Source organism: Nannobrachium achirus, assembly GCF_963921795.1.
Source record: "Nannobrachium achirus genome assembly, chromosome: 20".
NCBI lineage: Eukaryota > Metazoa > Chordata > Actinopteri > Myctophiformes > Myctophidae > Nannobrachium > Nannobrachium achirus.
In genome coordinates, this window is record NC_137827.1 from 35,423,897 (window position 1) to 35,442,615 (window position 18,719).

General features: G+C 42.1%; 1 protein-coding gene across 1 annotated transcript; it reads right to left on the reverse strand.

Moving 5' to 3' along the window:
• Positions 1–4,698: 4,698 nt before the first annotated feature.
• Positions 4,699–18,154, reverse strand: foxo3a (forkhead box O3A). Its single transcript, XM_080750714.1, has 2 exons — positions 16,960–18,154; positions 4,699–8,403 (listed from the first exon to the last, which is right to left on the reverse strand). Exons 1-2 carry the CDS (start codon positions 17,485–17,487, stop codon positions 7,081–7,083), a joined length of 1,851 nt encoding a protein of 616 aa, XP_080606840.1. The 5' UTR covers positions 17,488–18,154; the 3' UTR covers positions 4,699–7,080.
• Positions 18,155–18,719: the final 565 nt, after the last annotated feature.

The window sequence follows — 18,719 nt, forward strand, 5'->3', positions numbered from 1 at the left end:
CAACAGTACTACCTTGCTGAATAGCTCCATTTCATCGCCAGTGGTCCTGAGGTTTACAATGTCGTAAGGCAGGTGGAAATGGGAAACCAAGGAGTGCAGTTCAGCACGGAAATCGTTCAGTTTAACAGTATGCATAGGAAGATCTTCTACTGGTCCTGCAGTGGAAAAACATTAGGGTGACATTAGACTAGGCTATTTAACTGAATTGTATATCTGTTCATGAGGTAATTGTTCTTCCCCAATGATATTTGACCTTTGAGACAAATAAATAAGTCAATATCTCTGTACTTTGACTTTATACAGTAGCTAAGGAGGTCTATATTTCATAATTTTGATTTTGATTGAGGTTGGTGGTGATTTGTCCCTGACCATCAAGACGTTGAGGCTCATTTAATGGATCCTTTGTGAAGGTTTGCCGAGATGATTCTCCTTTATCCTTTCTATCACATGATGGGATGTAGTGTAGCACCTGTAAACCAAAAATAGAGGAAAAAAAGATAAATAAGTTGTGCATGTTTTATGAACATCTAATGAAAAAAATAAAACAACAAGAAGCAAACTAGCCTTTAGAGCAAACGCAAAGTAGGCTTTGTTTGTCTACATTTCCAAATTCTACACTTAAATGAACACTAAGGATTGTACGGAACAATGACCAACTTGCTTTAAGGTCCTTACATGCAGGAAGTTATGAATGGTCTTCACTGAGTGCAGGTGACAGACCAGCCATTTCAGGTAAATGACAACGTCGTCCTGAGTGACCACGTTGATTGGGTTTCCTCGATCTGTCAGGATCTTCTCTCTCGATACGGCCAGCCTACGTGCCCTCTGAACTGCATCGTCATACTCATTCATCATATATGACATTTGTTCCTGACAACAAAAAAGAAGAAGAATATATACAGTCTAGTATATTGCGAAACGCAAAGCTTTTGAAATGGATTGAAACATGTTTTATGTTTTTGATGCTGAAAGAGAGAGTACTAGCTTGTATACACAGTGAAAAACAATCATTATAGAAGCTTCATGTTATGAAACAGTCATTTTTTGTCTGACCTACTCAAGTACACTGAGTCTTTGAGACATTTAAAGGCATTAAAAAAAAAGACAGGGGTGGAAAAGGTGCTCTGCATGGGCTCGGCAGGCCAGATGAGACCTTGTTTTCTAAGACTGAAAATTGATCTATATCTGTATTATGTTATTATAATATATCTGTATAAATAATCACAAATGGCTGTTTATCTGTTACACTAGTATATAAAATAACCAATGTCAAATAAGATGAATTGAACAACATGTTATCTGATGAATTAATATAACACTCACTGGTTCTCAAAGTTTGATATGAGGAACCCCACAGGTTACTTGAGGAGGTTCCAGGGGGTCCCCACTCCCCAGCTAAATGATTGATTGTTACAAATCGATCCTTACAGGTCTGTAACTCAAGAGTTCAATTATCACTAAAGAATGTCACAGTGTAGATTGGGGTCCAAGGAGTTTCAATGGCCCAATATATATCAAACTGGGGGTCCTTGGAATAAAGAAAGTTGAGAATTACTGCTATAACATTAAACCACCAAAGAAAAAATATATGGATGACCATCAAGTGCATATAATGGTCAGTAGTGTGTCAAATTAAACCTTCACAGAGCATTATTACTTGAGGCCTTGTGCTCAGAAATATTACACAATGAAGCTTTCATATTAATCGATGGTGTCGCTTTCCAGTTTGTCAAGCTACACCGTCACCATATAAATGAGGCATTAAGTTGCCTTTCATTATGCAAGTGTCACCTTGTAGTGTGGATACATCTTCTCGATGACACCGCTGTGGCGACAGAACCTCGTCCATCTCAGCATGAGCTGATGTTTGAGCTGAGCCAGCTGGTATGATCTGTCTGCATAGAACTGGAAACACACAGCAAATCCTTCCTGATTATTTCTGAAATGACCTTTGAATTTACTTAACCACTTCATCCCTATGCTTATAGCTGGGGGGAACATTCGCCAACAATAGCCGATCTACAAGCTCACAACGCATCACAGCGCATCACAATGTAACATGTTGTAAGCTTGTAGTTCGGCTATTTTTGGCAAAGATGTTTGGTCTAGGTGGGAAAAAATAGTTCAAGTACAGCAACTCCATTTTACTAAGATTCTTTTTTTTTTCTTTTTTTTTATCAATAATTGATGCCCATGTTTCTATTCTGTTTTGTGTTCTATGCCACAAATCCTGTGACTCAACAAATGAATGAACTCAAAGAATGACTGTATCAACTAATAAAGTCTAAAACCAACTGATCCATTGATTACACAACAGTCCTACAGTTTTTTGTGGTTTATTTTCTTTTACTAAAAGTATTCTGTCATTACACAAATCATAAGTGTTCATTTATCCCTTTGTAATTCCTAAAGTGTACAAATGTGAACCATTTGTACACGGTTAAATTGCAGGTTACCTGGTGCAGTAAAAGAGGTAGGCTCTCAGCTGTATACTCCATATTCAGGCAACTGTCCAATTCTGTCTGCATGACCTGGGCTGGAGACACCACCGGCAATGCTTCCGACACCTTCATCCCCAAGGGATTGGAAAAATATGGAAAAGGAGTGCTCCATGGTATAAAAAAACAAAACCACAGCTAATCCTTAGTTCATCATGACTCCATTTTATTCTATATTTGAGCTTCAGCTAAATAAAAAATGCTATAGATAGACCTCTATTGACCCCCTAGGGAAATTCAGGACAGGTATCATCCCATAAATGCAGTAGGCCCTACTCATGAAAAACAAGACAGATATAGGTAAGAGTAGAGAGATACAAATCTAACACTATATTCTAAACAGTTAAGTGGCATATATGCCGTGGCACATGTTACCTTTACTACTTGCTGTCTCTCAAGTAGCACCTAAAGTGGTTCTTTGGCTTTGGCTGGTTTGGGATAGCACCTACAGTATTTAGAGGTATAGAACACCTTTGTCAAATTGGGCTTATAGAATCACTAGAGATGCCTGTAAGTGTACATACAGGGGCTTAACAGGTTATTTGTACGGCAGTGGTGCCATAGCACCCTAATCACCCCAAAGTACCATTAAAGAACCAATATCTTTTGTGTGAGATAAGAGTAACCATTTAATATATATAACTTCAGGTCTAGTGTAACCATCTGAACTTAGACTGACTGGGTTAGCATAATGAATAAACAATCATTAAATATAATATAGGCGTAAGTATAATGTACAATCTAACTACGTTAAAACTAACTATGAATGATGTACATACTATTGACAGTGGATATAAGGCTGACAGTATGTGCAGTATATTATTATTATTATCAATAATCTTCTCATCCTCACCTGAAGGCCTCTCCTAAGGGCCTGCTCCCTTTCAGTGCGGAAGAAGGAAAAGTCCTTAGGGAGTGGAACAGAACTGAAACAAAACTCAAAATTAGTAAGGAACATTGTGTATAAAATACTGTATATCACCAAACATGGATCAAACTGTATTTGTATTTACTAGCCTATTCATATAGTTTTGTATGACTGAAAACATAACCAGAACTGTATGTGAATTGCCCCGACACTCTGCTGAGAATTTACAGCTTCTATTTAACCCAAAACATTTTACATGACAACCAAATTAAGCCTTAACTTTCACCCAGAACAGCTCTCACACCTGTAAGATTTGGAGGGTGCCTCTCCCAAGGGAACCCCATTCTCTTCTACCTCTGTCCTAAGTGCTGAAAGCTGAGCAGACAGCTCAGCTTCCATCTGCTCCACTTTAGGAGTGGAAGAAACTCTGTACACATTAGGCATGGCAAAATCGTTTTAGCCGTTCCAACGGATCTGTAACAGTTCCTGAAATTGAGATTGCAATATTCTAAGATAAATCTCTTCGTCATTCCATTACATTCTAAGATTAATCTGCAAAATTCAAAAATGTTCTAAGATTGATCTTCAAAATGTCAAACATTCTTAATTCAGCTCCTGTGTTCCCTTGGCTCCATCAAAATCTCTGCAGCTACTACCGAACTGTTGTAGGGTATCCATGGAGACTAGCCTAAAACAGACCCTCCTCCCCATTGCCTGTCCCCCAGAGGAGGCTTGTGTATCAGCAAGACATGACTCCATTTGATCTGTAGATGGCTCTCAAGTTGCATCAGAGACCTCCTTTGATGCCAGCCTATAATATATTACTATATTATTGGGTTTTTGTGGTACATTATGCAGTGATAAAATATATATGGAAATCAATGTACTATAGAAACGCATGCCGATTGAGATTGTTGAGCATCTCCGTAATCTTCCATTTCATATTACTAAAAATAAGAAAATTCACTTCACTTAGTTACTGCATGTCCAGTCTTCTTGGATACAGCATTATGATTGGTGCTCAGCTCATGATGTAATTATGCAACAGCAAATCACCTGCTCAGTGGCAGAATCATGTCTGCAGCTGTGTGGTACTTTCAGAAAGGATAAAAATAAAATGTACATCAAAAACTCAAGGCATAAATTCAGTGCTTCTTCAAGCTTTATTTACATGCACCATCTGATACAACCAAGATAGCAATAGGAAATTCACCCAGTAAAGTCTGTTCTTTCTTTTGCTTTTTAGTTTTTCTGTTTTGTAGGAGCAATAGGGAAAAGAACAGTATGGACATTGGCAGTGAGTGTTACTCAAACATACTGTAGAATGTGACCTTGAAAAACAAATATTTGGCTGTTGCATTTTATGATGAAATACACCACAGGACAATACAAAAGGTCTAGATTTGAAACTACAATAGAGCTAAATATCATTGAAAATGGAAAATTAGGACCAATGGCATTAATCAATCCAATATTTCTGATACACCACAGTAACATATCTGATTCAATGCGGCATGTTTGGATTTACATATGAACCCTTTGGTTTTAGGGTTACTTAACCCTAAAAGTGTAGCAACTGTAAATGAAAAACGCTAAATGAAATATTTAACAGTTCATCAGACTCTTTGCTATTGTCTGTATCGTATGTGCTAATAAATGCTTAAAATATATGGTCACAATGTAGGCCTAGTTAAAACAGAAGTGCGTACACACAGTACCTACCATAGTACAACCACACACATCCTTAATGGAAATGCTTTTATCTAAATGTAAAAAATAAAATAAAAATAACATTCAATAAATGTCTTCCCTGAAACACTGATGGTAAAGTTCAATTTAATAAAGAATTCACTGAAAAAGGCCTTTTAGTCATTTTCAGCTGGCAAAAAACATGTAAACTCAAACGTTATCCTCCTGTTCCTACAAAAACTGTGCTGATGTAAATTATTTGCCCTTAGCACTGGATCTAAACACTGGATACCCCCTCCTTCCCTGTTCCCACTTATATTTAAAATGCAGAAACATTTGGCAATATTTAATTAAATTAAAATATTGTGGTTGTTCTTTCATCCACTTAAAATGCTTAAAGTTACCATATAACTTCCAACAAAAAAAACAAAAAAACACCATTTGTCCAGCACCTGCTATAGTGCTGATAACAATGGGAGGCTACGAATGCTGCACTATATGCAGCCACACCCTGCTATCTTATTTATAGCACCAAGTACTCTCCCAAAATATTTATGGACACTACAATACTATATTTAAGTGCTCTGGAATCTCTGAGTGTGATGGTCGTCTTTATTCCCATACTGAATGATCTGAAGTGACTGCTAATGTAACTGATGGCAACTATAGCTTAAATTTACGGTTAGCATACCTAATCCTCAGGGACACTTAAGCCCGATTTATATCTGGTTGCACAATGCACCACACATCAACATTTTTTGATCAACAAGCTCACAAATTGTGAGCTTGTATTGTCGATGTACAACAACCGGCGCATGACTAAGCATAAATCAGGCCTTCGTTTCCTATACAACCAGGAGTGCGACTGGTGTCCATTTAATTTAGGGCCTATACTTGGACCTGGGACACCAGGCGAATGCAATCATCTGCCTGATATGATAGAAAAACAGTAGTACCAAGGGTCCCTGAGGACCAGCATTCGTATCCACTAGCTTAGATCTTGTAGATTGTTAATAGTGTCCTTATCTAAACTCTGATAACTGTGCGGTAGTTTGGGTATTGCAGAGGGAGGAAGAGGGTAGTTTAGGTATTGCAGAGGGTATAGGAAACAGGCAAAATGAGCTGCAGCAGGAATAATGTATAATCAGGATGTCCGGTATGCAGCTCATTATCTTTTCTTTCTTTTATAAAGGAACGGAATTCACAGTAATGTCACTAAAAATCACAGGGTTAAATTCTCAAAATAAGAACAAAACATTATTACATACAAAACCACACAATGTAGATCGTGTCACACCTTGATTAAACTTTTTTTCCCCACCTCTACAGATTGATATTTGGTGCACGATGTGGTGAAGTGATGAAAGAAAGCTATTCAATAACAATTCTTATTTAACATTTAGTCCTCTTAGGCTATGTCTCTCAAAGGAAAGAAAGAAAGAAAGAAAGAAAGAAAGAAAGAAAACAAACGGATCAAGTGTTTTCCACAGAAACATCATGTAACATTCTCTGCAGCTTGTTCTGTAAACAGGCTGTCATCCCCAATTGGCTGACAGCTGGTTTGGCAAAAAACGTTGTTGGTGCAGGTTTGAAAAGGGTGTGGAACTGGAGAAGAAGCAGGGTGTGAAAACATAATCATCATCGTCATCAGTTTCGTGTTATCACTTTGTGATATGAATGGTTCCCTGAGACTAACAAGAGTTGATGTTTTGCGTAAAAAAAAGAAAAAGAAAAGGTCCTTCGTTTCCATACGTACCAGTCAGTAATGCTGTTCATACTGCCTGGACACTAATCTTTTTAAAATAAACCTTTCCTTTTTTGTGAGTACACCACAGTGTGTCTTTGACACAAAAATACAGTACCAAAAGTAATGCCTGTGACATTAAAGAAAAAAAAAGGGGGGTTCACACTACATGAATACACCTTCACATATTCTTTCTTCCCTCTAGTTGCACAATGCAGGACGATGAAAGCTAATATACATTTCCCTTCCTCACACCTTTTAGGACTCAGACCTCTTACCTTTCAGCTCGGAACCCAACTTTGAGGTGAGGTCTGTTTCGAGCCTGAGAAGCTACCTGCGTTCCTGTTAGCATTCTGAGAAGAGGTGGCATTGGAGTCAAAGCTCAGGTCCAGGCAGTCCGCATCCATCAGTTCATTGCGAATAATGTAGTCCATTTCACACTCAAGGCTGCCATTGAATACATCCAGATCCAGGTCGGCAGAGAAGCGGTCCTGAGCCAACATGGCTGAACCAAGCTGCATAGAGGCATTCTTGCTGGGAGACTTCATGTGATGCTGTTTGGCGTCAGCAGCTCTTAACCCCAAGCCTCCATTGGCGGAGGTTGACAAGCCAGCTTGCCAACCAGGCACTGAAGGAACCTGGGCCTGACTCGCACTGACCGGGCTCATCAGCATGGGGTCTTTGCGGAGTAGCATGGCATTTCGGCGGGAGTTCTGCAGGGCAATGGCGGTGCTGGCCTGCGACATCAAGGGATCCGACTGGGTGAGCATGACATCGGAGGGGCTCTGGGACTCCAGGTTGAGCAGCTCCTGCAAGGTCTGGTGCTCACTGAAGTGGGAGACGCAAGAGAAGGTGGTCTGCTTGTTCTCCTGTATGGTCTGCATGGGCGACTGCCTGAGGCTCGCGATGGACGGAGGGCTAAAGAGAGTGTTGGGGACATAGCTGCCAGAGGGGCTACCCAGGCCGCTTCCCGCGCAGCTGAAGGTAAACACGGAGCTCCCCTGCTCGTTGGCGCCGCTCTCTTCCTCACCAGGAGGAGGCTGTTGGGATGCCGTCAGGCTGATGTTGTCCAGGAGGTCGTCCATCAGGTTGTCAGAGAGTCCGTCGTTGAGGTTCATGGTGCCCGCCAGGTCCGAAAGCCCCGTGGGCCCTGTGGAGGGTGACATGCTGCTGGGGCTGGAGTAGAGCATGGGGGAAAGGGGTGAATCGTCATCGGGCACCTCGTCCAGCTCTAGGTTGGCCAAGATTGGAGAGAGACGGCCGCTGAGTGTGCTGGCGTTGGAGTTGGTGCGAGAGCGGAAGTCCGTCCAGGCGTCCAGCTCGTCGCTGCTGCGAGAGGTGGGACTGCCCGTCCATTTGGACAGGCTGGAGGAGCTCTCTGAGCTGCCATCTTGGGCTGCCTGCAACGAGGCCTTCTTCTTGGTGGCACGCCCCCTAGCGCCCTTTATGTATTTGCTATTGTCCATGGAAACGGCCCGTCGCCGTGGGGCTTTACCTCCCTTCCCCCCCTCTGGGTTGACCATCCACCAGGAGCTCTTCCCCGTTCCTTCATTCTGGACCTTGACAAAACGACTATGGAGGGACAGGTTGTGTCGAATCGAGTTCTGAAACAAATAGGAATGAAGAGAGGTCATGAAATATAAACAGGAATTATATTCAACATCATACATCATTGGACATTAATCATACCAGATTGGCCATTTGTCATGTGTGTCCTTGTGTCTGATGTCAACAGCTTCAATGCATTGTGTGATCATGTTGTTTGTATTTTATGGGTGTCTCTTTGTGTTCACTTCTGTCTGAGGAAGGGCGAGAGCCAGAAAACATATAGCAGCACTCAAGTGCAATACAAAGATTCTACAACTGGAGCCCACGGTGTGCAGGCTTCTCCTTTAATCTTCGCAGGGACGGGCCTCCATTCCGAAACACCACCATTCCAAAACCCCACCATTCCGAAACCCCACCATTCCGAAATTGTAATTATTTTAACCTTCACCCACTTTCACCCACCTCCACCCACTTTACCTCACCCACGTTCACCCCCCTCCAACCACTTTCCCCCTCCTCCACTCACTTCCTCCCACCTCCACCCACTTTCACTCACCACCACCCACCCACCTCCACCAACTTAAACCCAGCCACCTCTACCCAATTTCACCCAACTCCACCCACTTTCTCCCACATCCACCCACTTTGGCCCCCCCAACTCCACCCACTTTCACCCGACTCCAAGGGGCAGGAAAGTGTGTGGAGTTGGGTAAAAGTGGGTGGGCCTGGGTGAAAGTGGGTGGAGGTTAGGGGAAAGTGAATAGAGCTGGGTGAAGGTAGGTGGAGGTTGATGGAGTGGATGGAGGTGGGTGAAATTGAGCGGAGGTAGGTGGGGGTGGCTGAAACTGGTTGGATGTGGGTGAAAATGGTTGGAGGTGGGGAAAATGGGTGGATGTGAGTGAAAGTAGGTGGAGGTGTGTGGAAGCAGGTGGAGATGGGTGGGGTGGGTGGTCGGATCTGGATGGAGGTAGGTGAAAGTTAGTGGAGGTGGGTGGGGCTGGGTGAAACTTGGTGGATGTGGGTACAGGTGGGGGTGGAGGTTGGTGGGGTGGATGGAGGTGGGTGGGTGGGGTAGGTGAAAGTGGGTAGAGGTGGGTGGAAGTGGGTGGAGTTGGGTGAAATTGGGTGGAGGTTGAGAGTGGGTGGGGGTGGGTGGAGGTGGGTGAAAGTGGGTGGAGGTTGGTGGGGGTGGATGGAGGTGGGTGAAAATGAAACTGCATATTCGGAATGGTGGTGTTTCTGATTTTCGGAATGGTGGGGTCTTATAGAACAATGGGAAACCCCACCATTCCGAATAATGGAAGTCAATCTTCGGAATGGTGGGGTTTCGGAATGGAGGTGTGTACCTCAATTGTAGACACTTCGAGTTTACTGTGTTTGACGTGGATGTGCATGTCTTTCCTCCCTTTATAATGTAGATAGGTCAAACACAGTAAAGTGTCTACAATTGGAACCAAATGGACCTGTAAGGATCCATTTGGTTCCATTTGTAGACACTTGGAGTTACATTAACACTGAAGGAGACCAGCAGATTTTCCGTCTTTTATGAAAAATAAATACGGTAAATAAAAACACAACATTGTTTCTGCTAACACTGAACCATATATGGGTAATCATGGCAAAACAGAAGACTGAACTTGACGGCAAAACAATAATGTTTGTAAAATAACATACCGATCTGGAAATTATGGTGAGAGGCCATTGTTTTGCAATTCTTTGGGCTCCCCTTGGGGATCAATGTGAGCAACCTTTTAGTTGTACAGCTACTATATATTGTTATAAGATGGGGAAGACCTACAATGCAGTATGTGATTCATACTATCCAGGTCTAGTATACGGTGTGTTCTACGACAGAGGACTACAAATGGACTAAATCTAAGGGCGCAGTCCCATTTCATACCACTAAAGAAACAGAATTGTGTTTCATTTGAACTACTTGCCTATGGAGACAATACAACCACTGCAGTTTGAGTCAAGTGTTGGTCTTTTAAGAAGAGAGTTCTCTGCACCTCACACTATGACCTATTTTTGGCTTCTGTGAAAGGTCTATAGGATTTCCCTCGAGACACTCTCAACACTGTACAAAATTAAACAGCTGGAGCCTGCGCGCTTGGTCTCAACTAAATGAGACTGCAGCAGCAGAAAAGAAACTGCAGTGATCTCTGCAGAAACAAGACTGAAGTTTACAGGAGGACTCTGGGAGAGGTCCAGTATACGGGCGGCCGAGCTTCTAGTTATATAAAATTGTATTAAAATGGGTCCACAGCACAGCATCACAAAAAGGATCAAAACAGAGAACTATGCCAGCTGCTGTACATCGCAAATGTATATCATACAGGCACTACTTAAAGGCTTTGTTTCTTATAGAAAACGGACAATTATAATATTCAAAATAATAATTGAGACTAATCATGAATAATATGTGATCACAATATCTAGCCACAAAATCAGGATTACCATTTTAGTCATCACCATGCAGCCCTGATTGGAAACACAAAATCAGACTGGTCTGCAATTAGCCTAATTCACGGCCCGCCCACTAAGCATCCCGCGGGTGCTGAAGTCCCGTTTTGAAGGGGTAAATCCTACCATAGCCTATGGAGTTAGCACAGAAATCGCAAATTTAATGCAATTTCCGAATAGTAAAGTATAAAATACGGCTAGCATGATCAAGAACACAAGATACTAAACGGCACAAAGCACTATAATTTACTTTACTGTTAGAAATAACGATTTGTTGGCTTTAAGTCCAGTATAGTTTCCCCTTCTAAATTGAAGTCAGCACCCGGGGGAAACTGAGAAACGGAAGTAGGTGGGCGGGCCGTGAATAAGGCTAATTGGGCAGAACAACAAATAGGGCTGGCAATCTGTAAAGGTAAGGAATGAAAGTTCTCTGGCTTAATTAATGGTGGTACATCACTGGCCATGGTCTTCTCATGTATGAGTCAATGAACTGGCCTGCTGACATCAAACTTCCAGCAAAGCCCTTTCTCAAAGCTAATTATAGGATTAGTCAACTGGTGAGCACTTTCATCACTTAGGACAACGCGTGTGACTATTATATCTAACACACAGGTACTTTCAAGCCGTTTTAAAAAATGTAGTTCCTTCTACGTAAGCTGGCACAGTTGATGGGATTTGTTGGTACTCAGAATAAACCAACTGTCATTTAGTTTGGCCGTTTCTCACTCAACCAATCTTTGACTCATTTTTCAACTATGGGTTGATGGCTTCCACAGTCCACTACATATGGACTGGTTCTACCACAAACAAATCAAATTCTAGTGTGTTTTCATAAGCAAAAAGAACCGATCAACTGAGTGATCTAAGGTAGCTTGGCTTTTAATCTAACCAAAGACTTTGGATTCTAAAAACGTTAACACTTTGTCTTGTAAGATTCCTAGCCATATGACTGGTTTAGTGGTTGCCCCGATAGGCTTATTTGAAGAATATCTTATCATTATCTGTTGCATAATGACTGCATATCTTCAAACCACAACTCATGTACAATGTTAACTTTGGCCACTTCACGGAACAAAAGTAATACTTCTCTCTAAACTATGCATGGTAACACATTTTTAGACATTACCAAAATCCCTGGTGATTTCTTGTACCAAACACATATTCAATGTGGAGGGAATAATTGTATCTTTGTAGACTTCTAGAGGCATACACAGTAAACTCATCAGTTTATTTACAAGTCCTTTTGATTCAATTTTTACACGCCAAGTTAAATGAACACAGTTTACAGTGTACATTGTGTGTGTCATTGTCTCCGTCAGTTTAGACGACAACGGTCTGTAGCTAGAACAGCGAGGTCCCCGTTGCGTTGTCACTTTTTTTCCCCAGTGTTCATACGAAAAACGCACCAGGGACTGAAACGATGTAGTGTGGACTCCATGTCGCTAGGTGGCAGTGACACACTGGCAGTGTGTGACATCATGTCCGCTCTACTTCCTGTCACAGAATTTGTTTACGCCATCACTACAGGTTTCAGCTGCTGTCGGCTTTGCAGCGTTAGCCATGACATCACACATTTCGCGGTTTCCCATTAACTCGCCCGTTCAGATGGAAACACAAGGAGGATCATTTCAAAGATTTTCATCCTGGGAAGAGCTTTTGCTTTTCGTTTTCAACCCCCAAAAATGCCATTGTCGTCTGAACGGAAGGCATATCTGACATTTGATTTTGCGGATTCCTCGTGGAAACGGCGTTGTCTGAACGCCGCCTATGTTTTCGCCCCTGACCGTCCGTCCTTGTGTGTGTTTTGTTTGTCCATCTGTCTGTGGACAGCTAATCTCCGGCACAGTTGGACCGATCAGCGTGAAAATGCCTGGAGTGACATTTTTTCACATCGGCCTGTTACAGCACCACAAGGATCTTTGCAAAATACATTTTTTATGCCAATCTACATTTTTCAAACCAGTCTCATATAACAGGCCAATTCACGCTTTACCTATAATCGGACTGATTTGTGTGAAACTTTGCACACACACTCCTTAGAGGCAAAGGAAAAACCTCTGCCCCACATTTTTCAGATTTCTGCTAAATACATTTTTTAATCATCATTTCACATTATCTCTCGTTAGGTGACCAAGACAAATCTGTCCGATTTTTCATATTCCATCATGATTGACAAAGATTGGCTTCCAAAATTGTGCAGGAGTGGCTCGCTTAGAAAAAAAAAAGCCTCAAATCATGAACGCAGCCCCTGATTGCTGTGAAACTGCACACACATTCAATTTCCCATAAGGCTGAGGAAGAAATACCACCCTTTCACATTTTCCGGTTATAGCACCACCAGGAGGCCAATTCTTTATTTTATTGCTCCTAAAGATTTTGTCCAAACATCACGCTACTCGGTACACACTTCGGTACACATCAAGACAGATCTGTCAGATTTTCATAGTCCATCCTGATTGGATAAGATTCTACTGGCCTGGCAGAGAGTTGGCTGTATGTTTACAAGGTGGTATCCCTTCATGCATGCATAGCCTACCATACTGTAGGTGAGGCGAGGCAGAGAACCCACTGTATGTGTATTTGTGCCATTAATTGTGCTATTGGTGAGTTGATTCTTGCAAATGTTTTTGTGGTGAAATATATTATTTCATTTGCTTTTTGACATAGACTAAACAAAGAAAACACGCTATATTATTATTATTATTTTATCCCCACTAACCTTGTTTACTCAAAGGACAGCGACAGGTTGCACTGTCCCTCTGTCTGTCCACCACTTGTTCCCAGAAAATGTATCCCTACTTGCTGGACTGCCATGGAATTGCTATACATCTTTATATTCTGCAGAGGATGACCCCTACTGATTATGATAACCCTGTGGCTTTTCTGTAGCGCCACCTATAGGTCAAAATATCCAGTTGCACACAAAATCTCATAACCCAAGGGGTGTATTGCCATGAAACTGGCCAGGGCCCTCATGCTCACAGGAAGATAAACTTAAACTCTACTGATTTTGTGACCCCATGGCCTCTTCTCTAGTGTAGCTAAGGGTACTTTAGTTGAACCTTTGAGACAGAAGGGGTTCAGTGCTCAGAAAAGGTTGAGATTCACTGCTCTTAGTGTCTTCTCTACTGAATAGACAATATATGCCATCTCATCGTCTAGTAATTCCAGATTCACATGTCCTACAAAAATATTATTGACACATGATCTGAGAAATGGATCAGGAAATGTCAAAACCTCCAATTCAAAGAGTACCGGTACATACATTTAGCTATTTTAATACAGTATGCCTATATAAACTGAAGCGACGCATACATTTTCCTCTTATAACTCTAATTCTTCCAGTCTCTGACTTTCAATAGACAGTAGCTACAGTATTGTGAAATCTGATGTAGAAAGCTTGGTCTCTGCATGATTGTTTGTAACAGCAAACAGTATTTGCAGATTTGTTGATTAAATCAACTAATCAATTAGTTAACAAATTCCAATGACTATCAGTCAACTAGAATGTCTTTAGACAAGGACAGCGCTCTACAAAGAAATATAACTATGTAAGATACTAATTTGCCAAACCTACCCTTTTAAGATTTGATGTTTACTAAACCACTATATAAAAATCATCTCCTGGATACTTTTGATTGCTGTCATAGTCACTTGGGTATTACCTATTAGGTAAGACTCCATTTTGTCAAGCCAAGGATAGTAACCTCACAGAGCGCTGCTGACCTCAGAGTAATGTAAACAGCAGTTTTCCCTCAAACCTTAAAATGGGTAAAAATGTACAAGTATCTAAATTGATTGGAGAATATTTATTTCAAAGGACACTTCAAGGATTATTATGCATCATGGAATGTCAACAGGCATGAACCTGTCATTACATTTTAGCATAAGCGGAGGAAATACCGAACTATATTGCAGATATTTCACATTGATTTCATTTTAAGAACATTGTTTGAGGAAATGTAATTACTTCAACTTAACATTTCATCTCAGTGTACCCAAAGGTTTTAGCTTGACGTGACGTCTGCTGCAAACCATAGTATTGCTATAATACACAGTATAAGACTTATATGACCAATAACATGACAACATTTCTGCATTTTCTGACCGGTAAAAAGGAGAGAGAGAAAATGGTGCGTGGTAGCTAAATCTACCGGGGCCAGCCGAGTAGAAATGACATGCCGCATTGTATTTGTTCAGCTGCTGAGAAATGTCCCATTTAGTGTTTTCTGGTAGGTACATGCAAGCATTTTAAAAAGATAAATCACAAAAGGGCCAACTCCTGCCTGTCCCCTCCCCCCACACACAGCCACAGCAGTGCTGCAGCACCCTTTGAGCAAAGCCTCATTCTGAGCAGGCAGGGGACTGGAGCCATGCCAGTTTAGCCAAGGCCACATCCAAAGTGAAACGGCAAGCTTCTCTCACATTGCTACACATTGACCTAGATAATTTATAGTCAGCTGATTGATTCTTGGTGCCGGGGCCACATGGAAAGATGGTGTGGTGAGAGCGGCAGCCAATGGCATTAGCCAGGCTGTGATGTTAGCATTAGAATTCTAATCTGGGACCTTGAGCACAGACCAGAGCGCACACTGTCAAGTACTGTAGCAAACATCTGTAATATGCATCTGTTTCAGTTCAGTGTCAATCTGATTTCAATTTGCAAGATTTTGCCAAACATTGCTGCAATGCACAAATGCCATCACTGGAGGAAGAATGTATGTTGTTATGGCATTCCCGGGGGAGAAGGGGGGGGGGGGGGTATCTGTATTTACTACACACCAGTAAGAGACTGAACATGATTACAGATGATCACACCCTTAAACCTAAAAGGAAAATGATGCAGGCTGTCCCTCCCAAGCAGAGCAAAGATGGGACAACCTAAAGATAATTGCTGAATGTCACACACTGCTAAAATAGCATCTCCCAGCAAATGCTGATGTCAGCACTTCTGAAACCCTAACATTAACCCTTTACTATGCAGGCAGAATAGTATGTTTGTTCACAACAAAGGAGAGATGCAAACCTCAATGTCCAGATACTGTTAGCTGTAAGCCAAGATTTATTCAAACTAGACAATGCAGTGCTGTATATTATATATTATAACTAAAATAGCATAATTACTTTTAATGAACATTTCATCAAGGTTGAAGAACATTACCATATATATATATTTTTTCCCTGTTCAGATTACCCCACCTTCTCCCACAACAGCCATACACTTCTGTATAGTTAACTTGTGCAGAATTATTTATTTATTTAATTTAATACTGCAAAGCTCACAGCACTCTCAGACTTGATTCCATTCCATGACAGATTAATTGGTTTTCCAGGCCTTGTAGATCTGCCATTTTGGTGTCACACGACATAACATAAATTAAGTATTATTGGTGGGGTTTTAGTTGCGGCCCAAACTTCATCTGGAGGTCCATGACTGGATTTGACATACGTCTTCTTAACTAGGTTGTCCTTGCTGTTTCCTATTGAGGTGACTTGAAGCAATGCCTTCAGCTAGGCTTTGTGCAATACTGATCTGGAATGGGTTAGATGTCATTTGGCATTACTGTATCAACTCTCCCTGTGTCTATCAGACTGCAACATGTCTTCCACGTCACTGGTGGTTATCAACAGTGCACACACTAGATCCTAAAGCTCCATACACACAGACACCCAAATAGTGACAAACCATGAAGCATCCAAACGTCACCCTTTAAAAGTTTTGCATGCAGTCATTATCTGAATCTGACCTGCTTGATTCAACACTGTGCTGTAGCTGTGCAGGAATGTGTCTCAGGTGATAGGCTATTGGTCCAGGGGAAGATACAGTAGACAGATACTGACGAATACACATAGTGACAAAAGTACATATTTACACACAAGGACAGGGAGAACAAAGCCTCATGCACTCAATAGGAAAGTCCACGTTACAACCATACAGTACAGTACAGACCATATAATCACTCTGCAAAGTATCCAATGTGTTGATCCTAGTGATTAGCCCTATTTGATAAGATGCCACTGCGAACAATAGAGCATCCTAAACCCCTGTCTACTCTACTGTACAAGGATCTAATAAAAGGCTGACACATAGTGAGCGTTACACTATGGGTCTTTGTTTTGACAACAGAAAGCATGTCACCACCACTCACCTTCCAGCCAGCAGAGCTATTGCTGTCGCCTTTGTCCTTGAAATATGGCACAGACTTCACCATCCAGTCATAGATTTGGGACAGTGTCAACCTGTTCTCGGGGGAGCTCTCAATGGCTTGGGTAATGAGGTCTGCATAGGAGTAGTTGCCCCAGGCATTCCTGCGGGCAGAGGACTTCCTCAACTGTTGGGACGCCGAGCCACCGAGACCCGTGACAGGGGTTTGTGTGGATGCTGACGGGGACCCATCGGCGGAGTCCTCTTTAACGGGGGTCCTCTGGACATCCACGGGCTGCGTGGCGGTGGTGTTTGGATCTCTGGGCGAAGTGCCGTCGTCTTTCTGAGCGAGCCCATTCTCATCATCCTCTTCCTCTGGGATTACGTCAGTGTCATTGGCTCCAGCCTTTCCCGCACCAGACTCTGGACGAGGCAGGGGCCATGTGCAGGACCGTGGCCTCTTCTGGGGCTCGAAATCTGGGTCTATTTCGACATTTAGAGGGTGTTCGTCGTGCGACGCCTCCTCGGCCATGTTTCTTGTGATGTCTCGGTCGTTGCACAAAGGGATGTAGAATTACAACGCACGAAGACGTCCGAGTCGCATTCCATCAATGTTGTGTGATTTGCTTCGATAACAGTTTACAACGCACGACCGTGCACATTAACGCCTCTCCACAGCTCTCACGTGCGCCTGTCGTCTCACTGAAGCTATAGAATTGTTATACACACAATTATAGACCGTGCCAGTTTTCATCCATTTGTTGATTTATCCAAAACAATGCCATTCCATGTGCACAGCCCACACCCCCTGGACAATGCATTGCAATTCACTGAAACGTGTAGTTACGAAGAGTCACAAAGAGTCCTGGGAGGAATCCAAACGGCGTTCCTTCACAAGCGCCCGTCGACTGTACGCCATGCATGCCTTAAAATGATTGCTGCTACCACACGAATGTCACTGCATCACCTTATCATCATCATTCCGTATACAGCTGCCATCTTGACCAGATCCTTTCCCAAGTTCTTTATCATCCGTGCAGAGAGCTGCCATATAGTCGCCTGTGTGCATGATACCATCAAGGCGGAGATTCTTTTTCAATAGGCCCGATTAAAAAAGAAAACAAAAAATCCAAGAATTGTATCGAGGCTCAACAAGCCACCATCTCTCGAAAATGATCGATAATTGTTTCGATCGGTACAACCCCTCACATCTTGACCATTGTCCATCAAGGCAACCTCTGTGGTAACAAGCAGTGTGTGAAACCCAGTTCATTCAATCATTGCTGTGCAGAGACGCAAACGCTCTGTCCAAGAGAAGAGACCTGCCCCCTGGATTGGACTCAAATTAAAGCGACAGTGTATAGCCCGATCACTTCATCGTATGACGGTGTCGTATGGCTAAAACAGCCGATCTACAAGCTCACAACCCGCCAATCGGCTATTCATTTTTGTTGCGCGGCACCGTTGTACGATATAGTAGTTGTTAGCTCGACAACCTGCGTTATTTCGCTGTAACATGGCTCAGTCGCAGCACAAGAAACTTTTAAATTAACAGAAACTAAACATAGCACAGGTTTTAGGTTTTGAGAAATATAAATTCCCACAAATATTAGGCTATGTGTTTGACATAAAATAAACACACCAGTCTGTTCTGCAGTCACTGAATTTATTACAGTGTTGTACCATATACAACTTGAAATTCAATAACACTTTCTACCATAAATAAATCCATCTCAATAGAGATGATTTAAAATGTACGTATCT